This window comes from Fonsecaea multimorphosa (assembly GCF_000836435.1).
Source record: "Fonsecaea multimorphosa CBS 102226 unplaced genomic scaffold supercont1.3, whole genome shotgun sequence".
Taxonomy (NCBI): Eukaryota; Fungi; Ascomycota; class Eurotiomycetes; order Chaetothyriales; family Herpotrichiellaceae; genus Fonsecaea; species Fonsecaea multimorphosa.
In genome coordinates, this window is record NW_015971637.1 from 1,780,739 (window position 1) to 1,798,528 (window position 17,790).

General features: G+C 52.6%; 6 protein-coding genes across 6 annotated transcripts; 2 read left to right on the forward strand and 4 right to left on the reverse strand.

Moving 5' to 3' along the window:
* Positions 1 to 2,153: 2,153 nt before the first annotated feature.
* On the reverse strand, positions 2,154 to 3,398 carry Z520_02454 (uncharacterized protein; the record flags this gene model as incomplete). Its single annotated transcript, XM_016772968.1, has 1 exon — positions 2,154 to 3,398. One exon carries the CDS (start codon positions 3,396 to 3,398, stop codon positions 2,154 to 2,156), a length of 1,245 nt encoding a protein of 414 aa, XP_016636438.1.
* A 677-nt stretch (positions 3,399 to 4,075) lies between these two features.
* On the reverse strand, positions 4,076 to 5,416 carry Z520_02455 (uncharacterized protein; the record flags this gene model as incomplete). Its single annotated transcript, XM_016772969.1, has 1 exon — positions 4,076 to 5,416. The coding sequence occupies one exon, from the start codon at positions 5,414 to 5,416 to the stop codon at positions 4,076 to 4,078; it is 1,341 nt and encodes a 446-aa protein (XP_016636439.1).
* Positions 5,417 to 8,313: 2,897 nt separating this feature from the next.
* Positions 8,314 to 8,562, forward strand: Z520_02456 (uncharacterized protein; the record flags this gene model as incomplete). Its single annotated transcript, XM_016772970.1, has 1 exon — positions 8,314 to 8,562. One exon carries the CDS (start codon positions 8,314 to 8,316, stop codon positions 8,560 to 8,562), a length of 249 nt encoding a protein of 82 aa, XP_016636440.1.
* A 1,465-nt stretch (positions 8,563 to 10,027) lies between these two features.
* Positions 10,028 to 10,367, reverse strand: Z520_02457 (uncharacterized protein; the record flags this gene model as incomplete). Its single annotated transcript, XM_016772971.1, has 2 exons — positions 10,028 to 10,197; positions 10,274 to 10,367. The coding sequence occupies 2 exons, from the start codon at positions 10,365 to 10,367 to the stop codon at positions 10,028 to 10,030; spliced, it is 264 nt and encodes an 87-aa protein (XP_016636441.1).
* A 1,498-nt stretch (positions 10,368 to 11,865) lies between these two features.
* Positions 11,866 to 13,068, forward strand: Z520_02458 (uncharacterized protein; the record flags this gene model as incomplete). Its single annotated transcript, XM_016772972.1, has 1 exon — positions 11,866 to 13,068. The coding sequence occupies one exon, from the start codon at positions 11,866 to 11,868 to the stop codon at positions 13,066 to 13,068; it is 1,203 nt and encodes a 400-aa protein (XP_016636442.1).
* An 822-nt stretch (positions 13,069 to 13,890) lies between these two features.
* Positions 13,891 to 17,754, reverse strand: Z520_02459 (pre-mRNA-splicing factor rse1; the record flags this gene model as incomplete). The annotated part of the gene is made up of 3 exons (XM_016772973.1): positions 13,891 to 15,208; positions 15,387 to 17,460; positions 17,511 to 17,754. The coding sequence occupies 3 exons, from the start codon at positions 17,752 to 17,754 to the stop codon at positions 13,891 to 13,893; spliced, it is 3,636 nt and encodes a 1,211-aa protein (XP_016636443.1).
* Positions 17,755 to 17,790: the final 36 nt, after the last annotated feature.

A 17,790-nucleotide genomic window follows, 5' to 3' on the forward strand; every position in this document is an offset into this window, starting at 1 on the left:
ACTCCCGGAGGTTTCCACCATACCTCTACAGTCTGACGCCACCAATGATCCCATTTTCACTTGGACCGACTTGCTTGACACGAAGGAGCAGATGGTATCTGAGTTTGTCGCCAACCCGATATGTAAGCTGGAATTACAGAAACGTTTGCGGGACTGGCTCGATCGAGTTTCGGCGCCCACCGCAGGTTCGACTCCCGAGGAATCGCAAGACTCGCGCAGATCAGAAGTCGCGAAGTCCAGGAAACCATTATAAACCATGGTGGTCAACGGCGTTGCTCTCTAGAGAGGGCAGCACCCTCCTCGGCAATCACCCAAACCACGCATGTCAAAACTTTTCCGACGCCCTCCGCAACTCAAGCCGAAATGTGCTCCAAATACACAAGTGCGACCATGCCTGCAAGAAGGCGAATGACGCATTTCAGCCGAGACTACCTCCAGAACCAGGAGGATCGCAAGATGGTACATGCAGCGTAAGCGTGGAGGAGATGGAGGCAACAGCGAAAGACTCACCACTCCATGCTCGTGTGCAGTGCCCTCGCGGAGTTACGGGAATGACTGGGAAGATAGATCAGTGACGCATACACCGCTGCGATGTTGCAATGTTTGCAAACGACTTTCGAGATTTCTGTCACCAAGAGACGGCAGCACAAATTGTCGTCGGAACAGCTGACGAGTTCAGCAAACCACGAACTTTCGCAAGCTTTTCCCAAAATTACAAAAAACGAAGCTAACCACGCGATGGTCAGCACGGGCGACCATGCCTACACCCTTCTCTGGAAAATCAGACAGAGCAAGCCCAAGGTTAAATATGTCTCAAAAGCCAAGCATTGATGTGCCAGCCCGGTACAACTGTCTGCGCACCCGAATGGTCGTGGACACAAGCGGCGCAGCACGAGCTCAAGCGCAAATGGGGGCAAGGACAACTAACGAATAAGAACACCGAGTTCTGCTTCACAGCACAATCGCACCACCCACTCCGACACGTTCTAGACGAAGCGAAGCAGGAGATTTGTCTGGTCAGAGACGGAAGGAGAGAATGAAGAAGTGATTGACGAGATGTCAAAAGTGATTGCGCTCATGTCAACGAGCGACGAATTTTCTCTTCTCTCACGCTAAAGGCTGGGAATGGCCCTGTCTGAATCGTTTCTCGGGAAGGTTGATCGGCTCGATCAGCTGCTAACCCTATCCCTAAACGGGGGAGATGGTGTCAACTGTCAACTATGGACGAGCAGTGGTTGAGAGTGTGTGGAAGACGGGCTCTCAAACCGGGGTTGATCGCTCGGACATCCCAGGTTTCACGACGAAAACCCCTGTCTCGACCTTCGTCGATCGTTGCCTCGGTGGCCTCCAAGTCCCCATTCAGGTATCTTTCATTCCTTCATTCATCGAGTCCTGCTGGAGCCCTTGACGCAGACCCTCCCAACCTGTCATGGCTCGCGTGCTAAAGTCAAAAAGCTCGCACGGCATGGACGGGACGGAGGACTCAGGATGGACTATATGGATGGACCGATGGATCGGGACCAGATGCAGCCGAAGTCACAGCGGCGAAAGGACTTGGTGGACCACACCTGCCGGCTCAATGAGAGAAAGGGACTGAGAGCTGATTGATCATGGCGTGTTGATTGGGATAAATCGAAGCCCTGGCTCTTGGGAAGGAGCAAGGGAAGCAAGCACTGGAGCGGTTCCATCATCTCCTCACCGCCGGAGAAGAATAGAAAGTACGAAGCAACCATCCTTATCTGGCTCTCAGCCTCGATATCCGAGGGACGATGTGAACGCGAAGGCGCAGCTTGTGTGAAGCAATCATGAAGTTCCGTGGTAGTGAGGTAGAGAACGAAGCCGCAGTTCGTCACAAGAGTCTATAGCTGAAGCCAGAATCCAAAAACACAAGACCAAGAAGAGCCATTCTATCCATCCATGCATGGAAACCAAGGGCAAAAGAGAGTGACCGTTCCTTTCCTTTCCCCTACCTTTCCGTTTCCTCAATTAGTGTCCAAGCCAGGATATCCCCCTCTTCCAATCTTGAAAAGATGAAAGAAAAATAGCAAATCATGAAACAAACCCAAGGACCAATCGAGAAGCCGGATCAAAGAACCTCCTGCATCGCCAATTTCTCAACCGCCATCGTGCATACTCCCGTATATGGTGCCTCCTCACAGTTCCTTCTTGGGCGGTGGGTTGACGCTCGCATTTGTCCCTCCCACAGTGACGGTGAACAGTATTGGATCGCCGGCGTGCACCTCGCCGCTCTGATCGGCACCGCCGCTGGGCTGCACATCGTCGTAGGGAAACGCGTAGCCCTTGCCGTCCAGGTTGGCCGAGTGCACGATCCGGGAGTAGTGATTGGTGGTGGGATCCTTGTAATACGAGCTTTGAGGAGCCGGGAACGAGTTCGCCGTGAGCAGGGTCGAGCGATTGAACGCCGCGGCCAGTCGAGGGATGATGGCGTTTGTCTCGGCGTTGGAGCCCGTGGCGAACGGTCCTGTGGAGCAGCTGAAGATGTCTCGGGTGGACGGTTTCGTAAAGCTCGAACCTCCGAAATTCAGAGCGCCGTTGCTGCTGACCTTTGCGGAGGCGACCCCGAAAGAGGCCTGTGTGTCAATGGACATGGATTGAGAGGTGAATTTCTGCCAGACTTGGTTCACGTAGGCGTCAAAGTAGTTCGCAAACAACGAAGGGTTGGTCACCATCCCTTGATTAGGCGAGAGGGCTCGAAGGTTTTGTCCATTGTGGGTGACGATCAATTGGTCCCAGCCTTTGCCGTCGGCGGCTTGTTGAGCACGCAGACCATTGCAGACTGTGTCCAGTCCATTGGCAGGCATCCCGGAGACATGCTGGGTTGCACCACTTTGGGTCGTGAGGGTCAATGCGATGGGTGGGCCGACGAAATCGACATAGCTGATGTTGGCGTACAGTTGGTCGCTGTTGAACGTGAACTCGGCAAAGCCCCAGTTGGTGTTGGCGTTGGGGTCGGATGGATTGGTGACGGACGGCTCAACCAGCGCCGGTCCTGGGTTCAGCAGGAATGTCAGAGGTGCGTCAATCGAGAACCAGATGCGACCTCCAGCGACATGGGGTATTGTCACAGTCACGGTGTTACCCGGGGCTCCGAGAGCAATGGCACAGTTTTGTGGTATGGGCGAGCCGATCGCACCGGGAGAGGTGGGATAGAATGGAGTTTGCCCGTCCGCAGAGAGAAGAAATAGTGCATTGCCGCGGTCAATCGCTTGACCTGTGATGTAGGCATAGACAGTGCTAGAGGTTGTCTGGTTCTGCAATGCAATTTGCAGACTCGGTCCAGAAGCTTGAGCCGACTCCGCAATCGCAACCTGCGCTTGAGGGCCCGCAGAAGAGCCTCCGGAGCTGACGCGTCGAAAGAATCGGTGAAGGCGCTGCATTGTTACAGATGGGCAAGGGCCGAAGAGTTGAGTTGTGATGATGAAGTATTGAAGATTGATCGATGTCGAGATATGCCCGAGAATTTATGGCTTTTTCCCTGGCAAGATGGCGACGTCATTTGCCGGCCAAATGCTCGATATGGCTTTCAGCATGGATTCCTCTCAACCCGCCGACACAGAAGGCAGCCATCATGCCCCATTGTCGTCTGATGTTCATTTGCTAATGAAAAACAAAAGTTCGAGCTTCTCCTTTCGCTTCAGAGACCCCTATCCATGCGATAACAGCCCTGTCGAGGAACGTGGCACGAACCGCGGCAGCTGTATCAGATCTTGACAGGGGTCCACCGCTTTGCTATTGGTTGTGTACCTGACCAGCCAAAGCGCGGATGACCAAGATTGTCATCGCCTGATTCCTGGTTGCACCGTCGGCAGCCATCCAAGACCGGAAGAAGCAACCCGTGACGTGGCCACCATGAGGCTAATTCTCCTGGAATGCGACCGGTCTGGGGGTAAGACCCTATCGTGCTGGTCAAGGGCCGATTCCCAGTTTTGATGGCAGACTCCCTGAACATTGAGAAGCCCGTTTCAAGTGCGGTCGATCACTCAAAAGTCGTCGATGAATCACCCCTGAAAGACGACCCTACTGGCCGCAGCTCGCCGACAGGCTTGTTGTGGCATCAAACCAAGAAGGTCCAATAACTGGGAAAGACGAATTCTTCCTCGAAGATCTTCCTGACCTCCTCAAGGACGAACTTTTCCACCTTTCCCACGTTTTTGAGTACTTGTTTGCCGTCCTCCTGTCGTCCTATCTCGCTCTCCACGTGGATTTCTTGCAGCGGCCCAGGCAGACCGGTCCCAGAACCTGTTGTGCTACCTGCTTTCTTCCGTCGATCATTTGCCACGCTTTCTCCGACGAGTGCAGCAGCGTCCTCAGAATCGAGAAAGCAAAAATGCATCTTCTTTTTGACCCAAGCCACAATAGCGACACCGTCAAATGTCAAACCGGTGATGGCTAATTTGAGAGGAATTCCAACGAAGCTCGGCATTGGATAGTCAAGTAGTATTTCGGCCGTTAGAGTCATGCGCACGTCGCCGGCATACTTGACCCTTGTCACTACTTGCAGATCTGACACCTGCCGACTCTGAAGCCTAGATGCGGACAAAGGCGTCAGTGCATCGAGTGCAGTATCGCCCTGGCCGCTCTCACCGGCGGGCTGTGCTCTATGAGGCAGCTGAGGGGATGAAGGCGTGGACTCTGAGCCACGTGGAGACGAGATGCTGTTTGCGGTGGAAGGTCTAGTAGATGGATCGTCGTGACCGGTCGTGTCTTGGCCCGATGGCTTGATATGCGTTGGTCCATGAATAGGCGTCTGATGCGTCAAGCTGAAATTATGAGATGGGTCGTGCGACCAGGGCCGAGGACTGAAAGGCGTTCCGCTTGCAACTGCCGCTAATGGAGTCTGAGTCCCAGAAAGACCGCCTCCAGGGAAATGGAAGTAGCTGAGATTGGATGTCCCGCCTGGGATGCCTGGAGTCGTACTTCGTGGGAAAGGCCCCGCAAAAGCCTCGTCGCCTGCGCTGAGTCCTTCCTTGATAGAGGCCAAGGCATTGAAGTGACCGTTCCCTGAGCCCGTGATGATGTTGGACAGTTGTGGCACCGAACGTGGTTGATGAGAAGAAGAGGCAGACTCCTGAGGCACGTATTGGTTCATGGTCTCAGCCCCGTCGTTCTGTGCAGACCCAATGGCAGATGTGTCCACGTCTCCTTCGGCGCCTTCCTCGTCATCCTCGTCATCCTCTTCATCCTCATAGAAGTCAGGAAGCGGGTCGCAGATATCTTTGATCTCGATTTCGGGACAGACTGACCCAAGCTCGAATGAGTGGACATGGACGGCATTGATGAAACGGGGGAGGGGGATCTGCTGAAACTTGTCATGGACGAAAGCCCGAATTTTCTCGGCAAGGGCAGCGCCATCAGGGCCCGAGGTAATCTTCTCCCATCCAATATCCACCGACATTTTGCAGCATCTTCGGGTTTTCGAGGGAAAAGAGAGGAAGTGAAGGTGTAATGACAGCGACGAGGCTCTACAGCGTGGCGAGGCTTGGCGCTATGACGCTTCTGCCAGGATGGAAAAGCGACCTTCAGCCTTGCCCCTGATCATACAGCCTACAGACTACCTCGTAGAAGGGCAGATATTGGAGCTCAACAGTCAATTGGTGTTTTTGATTACTGCTGTCGACCGTTTACGACTTCAAACAATTCCATCCTTGGCCCACAAAGGATATGCTGCTACAGATGCGATGCTGGAAACAAACACCTGCAAAGCAGATCAGAACCAGCCCAACAGTCCAGTAAACAATCTACACCAGAAGTACATGTCAAGAATGCCACCTGTCTCCAAAGCAGAGGCCATTCAAGAGCCAACCCATCAGCTACCAGGTACTTTCCTAAGTAGTTAAAGACGTCTCGACTTCTCACGTGGTAAGCCAGTGGGTAAGTAGGCAGCAGCCAAGATCGGATCAACATCACATCCTCTGATAATGTTCGAGGCCTCAACCGAGCAGCATTCTCATGAAAACATATTGGGCAGGGCAAGGAGACAATTCTGATGTGACTTCGCCGGCTCAGGTGGATCTTCCAACAGGGTCCATGGTGCTCCGAGTGAATTCTAAAGCTTCCAAGTATTGATTCACCGCCATTAAAGAATTCCTGCGGCCTTGATAAACCTGGTGAGTGATGGAAACCCCCACTCCATGAGACATGCCCACATCACACGGGTGAGGGTGGAGGTGTCGGTGGCCAGAACAGCAGACATCTGACATTTCCGCTCAAAGCAGTCGTGGATAACTTTCCGATCCTCTTGCTGTTCTGCCTGATCTGTCAAGGTGTGCGGCTCCCACTCGTCCATTCCAGCACGTGAAGCGACGGCCAGGTTCTTGGACTGGCCTTCTGTACCTTGCAAAATGGGAACAGACTAGCGTGGGGAGATTCTCACCGTGCTGGAGCAATCCGCATCTGGGTACCTAGGTATTTCGCTGTTGCCATTCGTACATGACCTGTGGCCAGATCTGCGAGCAGGGTAGCTTTCCCAAACCGGTATATTAGACGCGTGTGGACGCCTGCATGAAGACCCTTCAAAGGTTGAGGCACTGCACCTCTAGATAGTTCTCTTCTAGAAACGTGTGCAGATTTTTCAGATCTTTCGCCTCCCAGCCATCTCATGCATACCCAGTCCGACCATCAACTCTTGTCCTGACCGCTCTTCTTCGGAGTCAGAGTGCGGCAGCGGCGCAAAGACATCGCGTCGATGGGGCTCGCAACAGGGAGGCTTTGCAAAGCTGGCATGGCGCAGGATATTTGATCGTAACCGTGCCGTATGCATTCGTAGAGATTGAAAACTGCTCAGGGCGTGGTGTGGTCAGTGGTCGCGGATCATCGCCCGCGTGAATTGTAGAAGCACGGAAAAGCCACGGAGCGCAGGAAGCCATGCCAAGCCCCACAGACTGCGGGCTTTTTCCTGGCACCATTTCACCTCACCGCCTTCTACATCTCCTTCGCTTCTTTCTTCCTTCCTTCGATCATTCATCGTCCTGTCAAGAGATCAGGAAACACATGTCTTTGTATGCTCTAGATGAATCTGAAACGCCGCCGCACAGGCCAAGGTAAGCCCACATCATCGTCGGAAGCCTATCTCCGGGACCGGATCTCCCTTCGGACTGAAGGAAGCAGAGTGTCACATTTGCCCATTCTGGCTCTGGACAGTGCCAACACGAATGTGCTGAGGCAATCAGCCCCTGCAATCAAGCTTCTGAGAGGCCTGGTCGCCTTTCCGTTACTTTCCGTGGGACCTCCCCAAGTTCTTCCCACGGCGTGTCTCGTACGACATTCAGGTAGGTAGTGTGGGAGTTCAATCCATCCTTCAGGTCGCCACCCACCACGTGCGGCCACGGCTCGAGTGAGCTCATGCCGCCTGGGTGCCGCCTAAGACCCAGCGAAAGCGCCATTACAAATGGCTTTGACAGGAGCGAAGGGTTACACCAACAATGCCAACTCTTTCCTGCAGGTAGGGGCCTTTCCAAGTCGAAGCCACCCCTCTGAAGGCAGCTGTTGATGCAGCAGAATTCGGGCAATTGCCTCTAGCAATTCTCCGTCATCAGCATGCGTTACACAGGCAAGTGACAGGCCACCACAGGCGTTGTTCAGGGCCTGATTATCACTCCACACTAACCGAGGTTAACCACGGTCAATCCCGGGCTTACATTAGCTTGGATGGGGATCCACCACTGACGATGTCCATGTCCAAGTTCGAAGCCTCGACCATGATGCCCATCGAAACACGTTCACCATGCTACCGGTTTTATCCGCGATCTACAGGCATTCAATTCGCCCTCGACTTCGCCCACGACGAGAATGCTAAGTCCACCCCCTGGACAATACCAAGTTGACTCGTGTCTTTCTGACCTAATCTCGGGATCGTATGAGGACCTGTGGGAGAGGGGAAGTCTATAAGAAAGGCACCAAGCCCAAGACGCTCCCACATTCCTCTTCCTCCTTCGATCAGGAAGTCCCCATTTGACAAACCCACTTCTTGCCATCCTGCAAAACTGACGGATCACGGGCACATTTTGATTTGCAATCCATTGACGCCACAAGAGCATCAATCAGCCTCAGTCGACATAGTCTAAGCGTTAAGTCCGCACGTGTGCCTCCCGCAGTCCCGAGGCAACTTTCAACAACCACCGTCGTCGTTGCGTCATTGGAAACAAAGCACTCACATAAAGAACATCACAACACTCTTTATTTGCATCATTCGACCTCGAATTCCTTCCTTGAACCTTTCCACCACAGCTCCTGACATCGACACCTGCACTTTCCATTCCACCGGAACATTACAAAGTCGCTTACACATACAAAATGTCCAGCCCAACCAACAACTTCCTCACCCTGATCCCCGCCGCTCACCGCGTCCATGTCTCCTCTCCCTTGTCTTCTCCCGTCGACAGCGACGAATCACTAGTTCCTGCGCTCCAGAAGACTCGGCGATCTAGCTCCAGTGCCTCCGCCGAATCCAACTCTGCGGCCGAAGAGCCTGCTCTGCCATCCGACATTGTTGAATCTCCTGTCGAGGCCGCCAAGCACCAGTTTCTGAAGTTGGGTAACTAGGTCCTTGCGCCGCGCTTTGCATCTATTCACTTCAGTCATTTTGCGTCGTTGATCTACTGGGCCTGATGCGATCTCTTAGTCTGATGATGACCTTCACCACGATGTATGTGCTCAGCATGTTTTAACACCAGGGTATCCTATCGCGGAGTTGTTGAAATGCTTTCCTTTGTTATCAGCATGCACAGTATGCTACGTTCAGGGAATGACTTTTAGTTTTGGTGTTATTGTACGAATTACATGATGCTCTCAATGGGCAGAGAACCTGGAAAGAGCAGGGTGAGAAGGGGTTTCCTTACTGCCAACGACCTGGCAAATGATAGTCTTGAGGGAGTCAAACGATGAGAAACAAAAAAGGGAATTCATTACCGCAAGAATGCCAGTTTCATATATCTCGGGACTCTTCAGTTAATACACTGACAATGGAAAATCATGCTTCCAAGACCTTGCTGCCTCGTTGCCCATTGCATTGATCTCAACCATGCATCGTTATCTCCGATACTATTTCCTCCTCGCAGCAGTAGATCCTCGTCTACTCGTCTACACACGCCCACACACCCTTTCCACGACCCACCCTACCCCGATTTTTTCTTTGGCCTTGGACCATGCAAACGAATGATTCGCAGGCCGAATCTCCACGGTTAGTAGAGATGGGAACGCTTGTAAGCGTGCGTTTTGTCTTGATCCAACTCAGCACCTCTCCCCACGACAGACCGACACACACAGATTAGACAACGTCAGATCTTAGGACCTTGACTCCCGTCTGCGGTCCCCTCGGCGGGACATATTCCTGAACACCCCCTCTCGACAAGGCCCGCCCTTGATTGTTTGGCAATCATCTCGGGATCTGCGAGTTCGCAGGCTAACCACCAGCCCAGATAACCTCGGTGCTAAAGGGTACTCCATTAATGAAAAAGACCCGGGAAGCATTGGCAATCAAGCTGGGCCCCACTGGATATCGTTTTCCGAAAGGGGGAGACCACTCCCATCCACTAGAAGGCCCAGGATTGGAAATGCGGGGATGGTGTCCCGATTTCGCGTCGTCAAGCGCAGTCGGCGACGGTGGGTTCGGGACTGGGGTTGGGTGGGGAGAAAGGATGGTGATCGAAGATGGTTCTGATGCAACGGGAGCAGGGGGACGGTTTCTCGATGGGAAGGTTGGGAGGACAAGTGGTGGTGTTTGATAGGCTTTCCGTTCAAGAAAAGAAGCAAGCTAGTAATGCCAGCCCAACAAGAGAATGTCCAATGTCCGCTCAGACAGCATTTCCCCTCTATCCAGATTGTTTCTCCCGGCTCTAAACAAGAAGTCCAAACTCCCATTCGGAGTACGGTCAACGAAGAAGAGTGATGGGCCCCCTTTTCCCATTCCCCTTCCCCGTGTTCCCGAAAAGAGCACCATACTCCCTCTAATCACAGAACCGTGTGAAACCCCGGCAGCCTCTCCATTCTAGGCAAGCCGACGATGCTCTCAGAAAAGCCCCAGAGTCTGATTGATCGTGAAAATATCGTTGTCAAGGTTAACCAGGTAAACGCCCACGCCATCGATCAAGATTCCAGCGTCGATCGTCAGCGTATTGGTGAGGCCCCCGAGGAGGCCTCCAAGGAGGCCACCTTGTCTTTCGACGAGGCCACTCAGCGCTAGCCACAATTGGTCAGATATGCTTCTTGTATCTCCAGAACATCCGGGGAACCCTGTAGCGGGCGATAGACAGACCTTCAGATGCCATTGGCGAGGGATTCGCGACAGGAGTAGCGCTTGCCATGCTGGCAATAAAGGGTATAATTGCGAAGAGGACGTGAGTCTTCATCTTGTGATCGGGGAGGATACAGAGGTTGGTAGCTGGTCAAATTGATGGTATATCGGAAAAGGTTCGATGTTGATGTTTGAGGTGTGTTTCTTCGAGAAGTTGACTGGAAGGATATGACCATGAATTTATACCTTTGTCTTGCCATATACCTGCGAGTCTCGCCTCCTACTCAGCAAGCAATACTCTTCACATCTTTATCAGAAGAGGTGTCACAAATGCTCGAGTAGCATCAGTTCCATGAGTGTGTGGTCCAATTTCTTCCAATGATTCTCAAGCGCAGTGCATCCGAAACAAAGCTGTCGCACAGCAACCGCATTCTCGGGCCACTGTAGCGCAACAGCGCAGGATGTGAGAGGCCAGGGTACTTTTCTGGATTGACAGGTCTAGGGTTTTGTCGATTGCAGCCGTCAGGATGATGAAGTTCCAGAGCCAAATCATGCAGGATTCAAGATTTCCTTGCAAAATCTCGATCTGTCCCTGTAAATGCCACTCCCAAATAGTTATTCGAGAGAGCAAAGGCCTTTTGACTGACAGGTTGCGGCCGTATACTGTAACGCCTCCATCAGAAGCTCCAGACGCACCAGTTTCGTTTTGTCTTGATGCTGCTGCTGAGGAGGGGAGAACAGCATCTTCACCGTCGTGGTGGCGTTCCGTCGCCGAACAAGCGAGCTCACCACTCGGCCATGATGTGACAGTCCAGACATGCTTCAGATGGTATTGAGAGTTGGCTGGCTCAAGGGCTAAAGCCGAACCCACGCGAAAGGATCTCATCACGTACAGGATAAAAGGTTCTGCTTTTCTTTCGTACCTTGCCAGACGGGATGAAAATAATGGGGTGGGACCAAATTCCTATGAGAAGCGGTTGTAGTAAGGAGCCTGGCACGTTAGCAACTCCCTTTCCCTCCCTGTAATTCAACATGGCAAAGTCCACAAGACAGCAGGCACACTGAATCGCCTGAATCATTGAGCTTAAGGCGGTCCATAGAGTAAGTGAGCAATAAAGATTTGTCAAATCATAGCGGCTCACCTGTCAGTACGGCTGCTCCATTACCTTGTTGTACAGGTGTCTCTAGGTGATGGCAGATCATGTAGACCGCACCAGAGCTACCTGATCCTGTGAATGACGAATAGCTCTGTTCGTTCCTCGTCGTTATGCAGCTTTGGCTAACCCATGAGAAGAAACGGGAAGGTCTCGAGGCTGAGATGAGAAGGAGCCTCGTGATCGGCTGAGTTTCCTCTGGACTTCTTCGGCCAACTAACCCCAGAAGGCAAGTAACTGTTACTCTCCACAACGCAGCCTCTTCCCCGCAACTGCTGCTCGAATGTCTTCCACGGTCGCACTACTCCGTCCAAGCTGCTATTCTACGAGGTACACATTTTCTATGCTGGACGTATTGTAATCCTCTGTGATACAATGAGCTGACAGCGACAGCCGTGTGATTCTCAACTTCAGCTCTCTTCTTCCCCAACCTTGTCTAAAGTTCACCCTCTCAACAAAATGCCTCAGCTACTGAAAATCGGTGTGTCCCAATCGCACACACTCTCGTCCCTGCAAGAAACCCTGTCCGCCCTTCGTGAGACGACCCAGTTAGCTGCGCAGAAAGACCTGTCCATCCTTCTTTTCCCGGAAGCCTACCTAGGTGGGTACCCAAGAACATGTGCCTTCGGCGCGGCCGTCGGAGCACGCACAGACGCTGGCCGTGATCAGTTTCTCGCCTACACTAAGTCCGCAGTGGATTTAGGGGATACACCGCAAGGGGCTGGAGATGACTGGATCGAGCGGAAGCTGCCAGTGAACAAAGAGACGGGTCGAAGAGGGGACGGGACCAGGGAGTTTCTCGAAGATGTTGCACGAGAGACAGGCGTGTTTGTCGTGACTGGACTCATCGAAAAGGCAGGCGGAAGTCTCTACTGTGCGGCAGTATATGTCGACCCTAAGAGAGGCATCATAGGCAAGAGAAGGAAAATCATGCCCACAGGCTCGGAGCGGCTGGTGTGGGCCCAAGGTCAGCCGTCCACTCTAAAAGCGGTAGCCACAACCATCAGGGGAGTCAGAGTGGTCATGGGATGTGCTATATGCTGGGAGAATTTCATGCCTCTGTTACGGTACAGTCTTTACAGCCAAGGCGTGAATTTATGGTTAGCACCTACCGCGGACCCGAGGGATACGTGGGAACCGCTGATGAAGACTGTTGCTGGGGAAGGCCGCTGTTTCGTCCTCTCAACCAACCAATGTATGAAGAAGAAGGACTTGCCTACTTGGATCACGGGCAACCCAAGCGAGTGGTTGTCTAAACGGCCCAAGCCCGATTCGGAGACGTTGATGAATGGCACTACTTCTCCAAACCACCATCCCGCGACCGGTGGCCGACGGCTCTCCATGACCCGCACGGAAGAGAACCACGAGATAGCATGGCGCTGCAAAGACGCTCCGATCGACGAAAGCAAACCTCTCGAATCATCCACACCGCTCAGTGACGGGGAAGAATTCGTCTCCCGAGGCGGCGCCTGCATTGTCAACCCACTAGGCCGAACCATTGCAGGGCCGATATGGGAGAAAGAAAACGAACTCTTGTGGGCAGAGGTCGACTTCGACGATTGTGAGAGGGGACACTTAGATTTCGACGCCACGGGCCATTATGCGCGCCCGGACGCGTTCAAGTTGACGGTGGAAGGGTTGGAGTTGATCCCGCCTCCTTGACCCAGGAATATATGACCAACCTCTCTAAATAACAAACGTTGAAAATAAAAAGCGAATTAACCCATACGACCAGATTGGGAACCGAATATGAAATCCTCAAGAACATGCAGCCTCTGCCATTCGAAGATGAAGATGAAGATGAAGAATGCAGACCACGTTGTCAGAGAAAAAGACAACGTTCGGCCGGGGGGCAAGTATATCTCTTCTCGTCCCTGTCATCCCCGTCCCATCCCTTCCTATCCTCCCCACATTGTGGATTATTGTGGTAATTTGCGTCAACTGTCCTGCCGTATAAATTACAATGCCCACCACAAACCCCCTCGAGGGGGGACGATGGAATCGTACTCAAAGATCGGCAGTGGGTAAACTTGTTCTTGTCTCATGCGTGCCGCCGCCGCAGGAGAGCAGCGGCAGACAGGCATCCAGCTCAAGATCAAGCAATAGAGGCCAAAAGCATGCAGATCGAGCGAGGTAAGAGACGTCACGTAGCGCGTAGCACGCCTCTCGGGGAGAGGACCTCGAAACGAAGGGAAGGAAAGAAAAGAGAATGAGTCGTCAGATGAGCGAACAGGGCGAGAGATTCTGAGCGAGCCAGTCGTTGGAGTCGCCTGGTCAGAAGACAAATTCCGCTGCTTGAGGCAGTATCCGTTCGACAGATTATAGCTTGACTCACACTGATTCGCATGCCACTTGTTTGACCGGTGAGGGTATCATCAATCGAGGCCGGCTTCCACCCAGATTCAAACACCCCCGTACATAGCAAAAGCATTCATACCCCGGCGCCATTCGTCTCCGGCGTGTGACTGGCATCGTATCGCAGAATCAATAAGCCACTCGTGTCCTCATATCCGAAATCTTCCTCTCAATCTCCCGAACACTTCGGTCCAATTCTCCCGCAATCATTTGTTTCTTGTCGTTCGAGAGCAAGAAAAAGGTTTCACAAAGATCGCCATCAATCGCGCCTTTTGATGGCGCATAGTACGACCGGTAGATTAGATGATCTCTGCCCAAGATTGGGGGGTTGCCATTGCTCGAAGCAAGATGTGTCTCCAGAGATTGGAAGAAATCAACGTCTTCGCGACTCACAAATGGCACGAGCATGCCAATGGTGCCCTGGAACCCTGTCCAGAATACCACGTCTCGACCGCCGGCCACGAGACTCGTCTTCTGGATGCTGGTGGGAATGTCGCCGGGGAAGTAGTGGACCGTGAGACTCAACCGGTTGGGCGCACCGTTGAGGTACGCCCGTTCATGGATCAGATGCGCACCTGAACCGTCCTCGTCCGCCTCTTCAGAAGCCTTGGTTGGGCAGCGCAATAACCAGAGATTCCCGAACTTGTCTCCGCCTGCCACGGTTTCATAATCCACCATTGTGCAACAAGTCGTCCAGCGAGCAATGACATCATCGGCAAAAGGTATGAGCTTGTTCTCTTGAAATTTGTACACACAATATGACACACTCTCTTGGATGTCGCTGACGATAATTCTGCTTCCCTGGGTCTGTAGGCCGACGATGATGTTCGGTGTTGCTTGGACTTGGCATTTGCGCAACATTTGTTTCATGCCGAGATCATATATCCGCAGATCTGCTCCAATGCCTGCTAAGAGCCGGCCTTGGAAAGCAAGCAGGGCGGTTGGAGGTTGCTCCACTTTCGTTTTGTGGATGAACTCGAGTTCTCTGCCGTCTTCGTGGAAGCGATAAACGTGTAAGAAACCTGCCGAGAACGAACGAGGGTTGACCACCAGATCCTTAGCCGTCCCGACAATCAGGAAGGTCTCATCGTCTTGACCTGCGAAGGGGGCCGCCGTAATGCTGGTGGCACACTCATTATCCTCCAGCTCAAGTGTAAAGACGACAGATTTAGTCGTGACTGGGTCGACAATTTGGATACATGACGCCCAGTGACCAGTCCCACGAGGATATCCAAACTCTTCGGGAGGGAGTTGAACGGCGTCGCCATTGACTGCTGTAGATTCTGTGAGCAACTTTGTCCTTGTGGCGGGCGCGAGCACGTTGTTGTCTGCTTCAATGACATAGAATAAGGGTTGTTCAGGATGTTTGACGAATTTCCTGGGGGTATATGGGAGTGGAATGTTCTCTTGGAGCAGATTCCGAGACAGATCTTCGATTGTGAATATCCTGCGGCAGACAGTTAGAAAATGCTGGAGAAAAGTATTTTCGAACAGATTGCGGTTTGAAGAACATCAGAAGGAACAATTGGTTGAGTTTTGGAGTCCGCACGAGTCATCGACTCTCGGAAAGAGCATAGTTATGGTTTCATCACGTAAAGACTTCGAGTTGGGGAGATAGAACTCACCTTAGGTTCTGCCCTTGAATGCCCACCATTCCTTCAGGGCATTGTTCGCTCGTGAAATTCCAGACGTATTGTAAGCCGACGTAGTCAAGTGGAGTCAGCATGAAGCCGTTTGTCTGCCTGTCGGTGTACCCAAGCCATGAGCGTGAACTTAGTGCCATTACGGCGTTTTGCCCCTTCACCGAAACGCGGAAAAGCTTCGCCGGCTTGAGACCTAAGAAGCGCGTCCGCGTATCCGAGAGTTCACCAGTGATCTCATCCAGGACCGTCCGCAGGTAAACACCAGAGTAAAGGCCAATATGGAGATACAACGTACTCCCGCCAGAGGTGGAGTCTGCCATGGCCATTATGGATAGCGCTGAAGGTGCCGAGGTCAATGCTTGCACTGATTTGTTTTCGAGCGTCGAATCAGGGTCCAGACTCAAGATCCTGACAGTCGAATCGTCGCACCCAACAGCGAGGAACGAGCTTCGAACCCGACCCTCAGGCACCTCGCCAAGCGATAGACAAGTCACGGTCCCAGTCATTTCTCTCCGCTCATCGTATTCTGCCAAGGATCCATCGGTATCCATCTCGAAGTAGACAATCTCGCCCGAACTTAGGGCTACAGCAACTTGTCGCTCGTTTGTAGTAGCAGCGACAATAGAGCGATGCTGAGGTGCCGGCCATTCATTCACCCGCTTGTCTGCTCGAATATGTCGAATACCCTTGGGATGTACTTGAAGCAAGGCGTCTTCGCCCAGCTGTTGGACGGCGAGGGTCGGAGCCGTTGAAAGAAACCCCGTGTCTGTAACTTCTTCCACTGTTTCTCCAATGCTTAGCACCAGGGTTCCAGTGCGGAAAGACAGTACGATATAAGCGTCGTACTCATCTTCCCTGGTTAATTTGGTGGTCCACACAGCCTCCGGCTTGTCTGGAAGCTCCGACTCCACAATCTCCGAAACTGACAGGCCGTGCTTCAAGGTCTTGAAACTGCTTCTAGCACCCGATCCACATATCGAGTATATCTGTGGAGCATCTTCATCGAGAAGGTTGGCGACCTTGCAGTCCAGCAGGGGATTTGCAGCATCAATGCTTTGTACAAGGTTGAGATTTGAAAGGGGTCGTACGTGGAAGTACGCTGGAGTGTAGGGTTCTGTTGGATCTGAAGGGAAATCGTCACTCGTGAACTCCGTCTCGTCGTCGTCGTCTCCAAGCTTTTCGAACTGGTAGAAATGGTGATTACCGCTCTCGCTGCTCACGAACAAGAATCCACTCTTTAAGATAAGCAGACTGTTCGCCACAGGAACTGTGTCAAAGTACTTCAGTTTCAGTGCCTTCACCTCACCCGTCGGCTGGCCATTGTCGTCCTCCACCATTTCTATGGTGACTTTGAAGAGATCACCATCCTCGGTTTGTAGAAGCAGGAAAAACTGGCCTTTCATCTTGTGCATGACTCCTGCCACAATGTGACGCTTGCGCTCGGGATTTTCAAGCACACCTCGTCTCCTTGGGATTGGTACTCGGAAAGCCTCTTGATTTGAGTGTCTGTACGTGATATTATCTTCCCCACAGACGAGAACGCCGCTCGGACCGTCAGATCCACCAGGGACCTGAAATAGTTTGGTGGCACTCCTTGCTACAGGCTCGGCCCATTTGCGAACGACGTGATTGAGGCCGAGGTCAAGCTCGTAGTAGACTAGGAGCTTTTCCACCTCTTCCAGGGCCTGCCCACTCGGATCCTGATCCACCTCGGTGTAGTCGACTTCGAGTGCTGCAAATATGGGGTTTTCGTAACCAACGTCGAGGGCTATGCATTCAAAGACAAGAGTTTGAGGTTTATGGGCTTCGAGCGGGGAAGAAATGGTAAGCTCGGCCTGAGCATTTCGGTTCAAGACATAAACCAGCTTGTTCTTCTCGACGGATGCAATCAGACACGCTCGTCCTTTCGGATCGACAGCGAGATACTGCCCAGGAATGACTCTTCGAATGCCCGATTTCCCGTAGGTCTCGAGATGTACGCGATTGAAACGATTCTGCTCGCGGAGATATTCGAGGATGGTGATGCGCCCTGAGTCTGAGCCGACAATCAGATAATCTACCAGCCGTATTAGTGTGTGCGTCCGCCGGCGAAAAGACACCACTGACCTTTACTACTCCCAGCCAGTCGGAAGGCGGCCAGAGACCTAATGATGCCGAAGCAATCCTGGGTGAAGAGAGGGGAGACTTTTCCCTGGGTAGGATCGGGTCTGTGGATGGTGAGCTTAGAGCCCGATGCTGTGATGATCTGTTGCTCTTTTGTACCGGCAAACTGACCCAAGACTGCTTGAGTGATGGCTGAAGGCGGTTGTATAGTCAAGCTATACATAAACATAGAGCTCGTCGTCGCCATGGTGGGCAGTGGTCTCAGTAGGGTTTGGACTGCGTT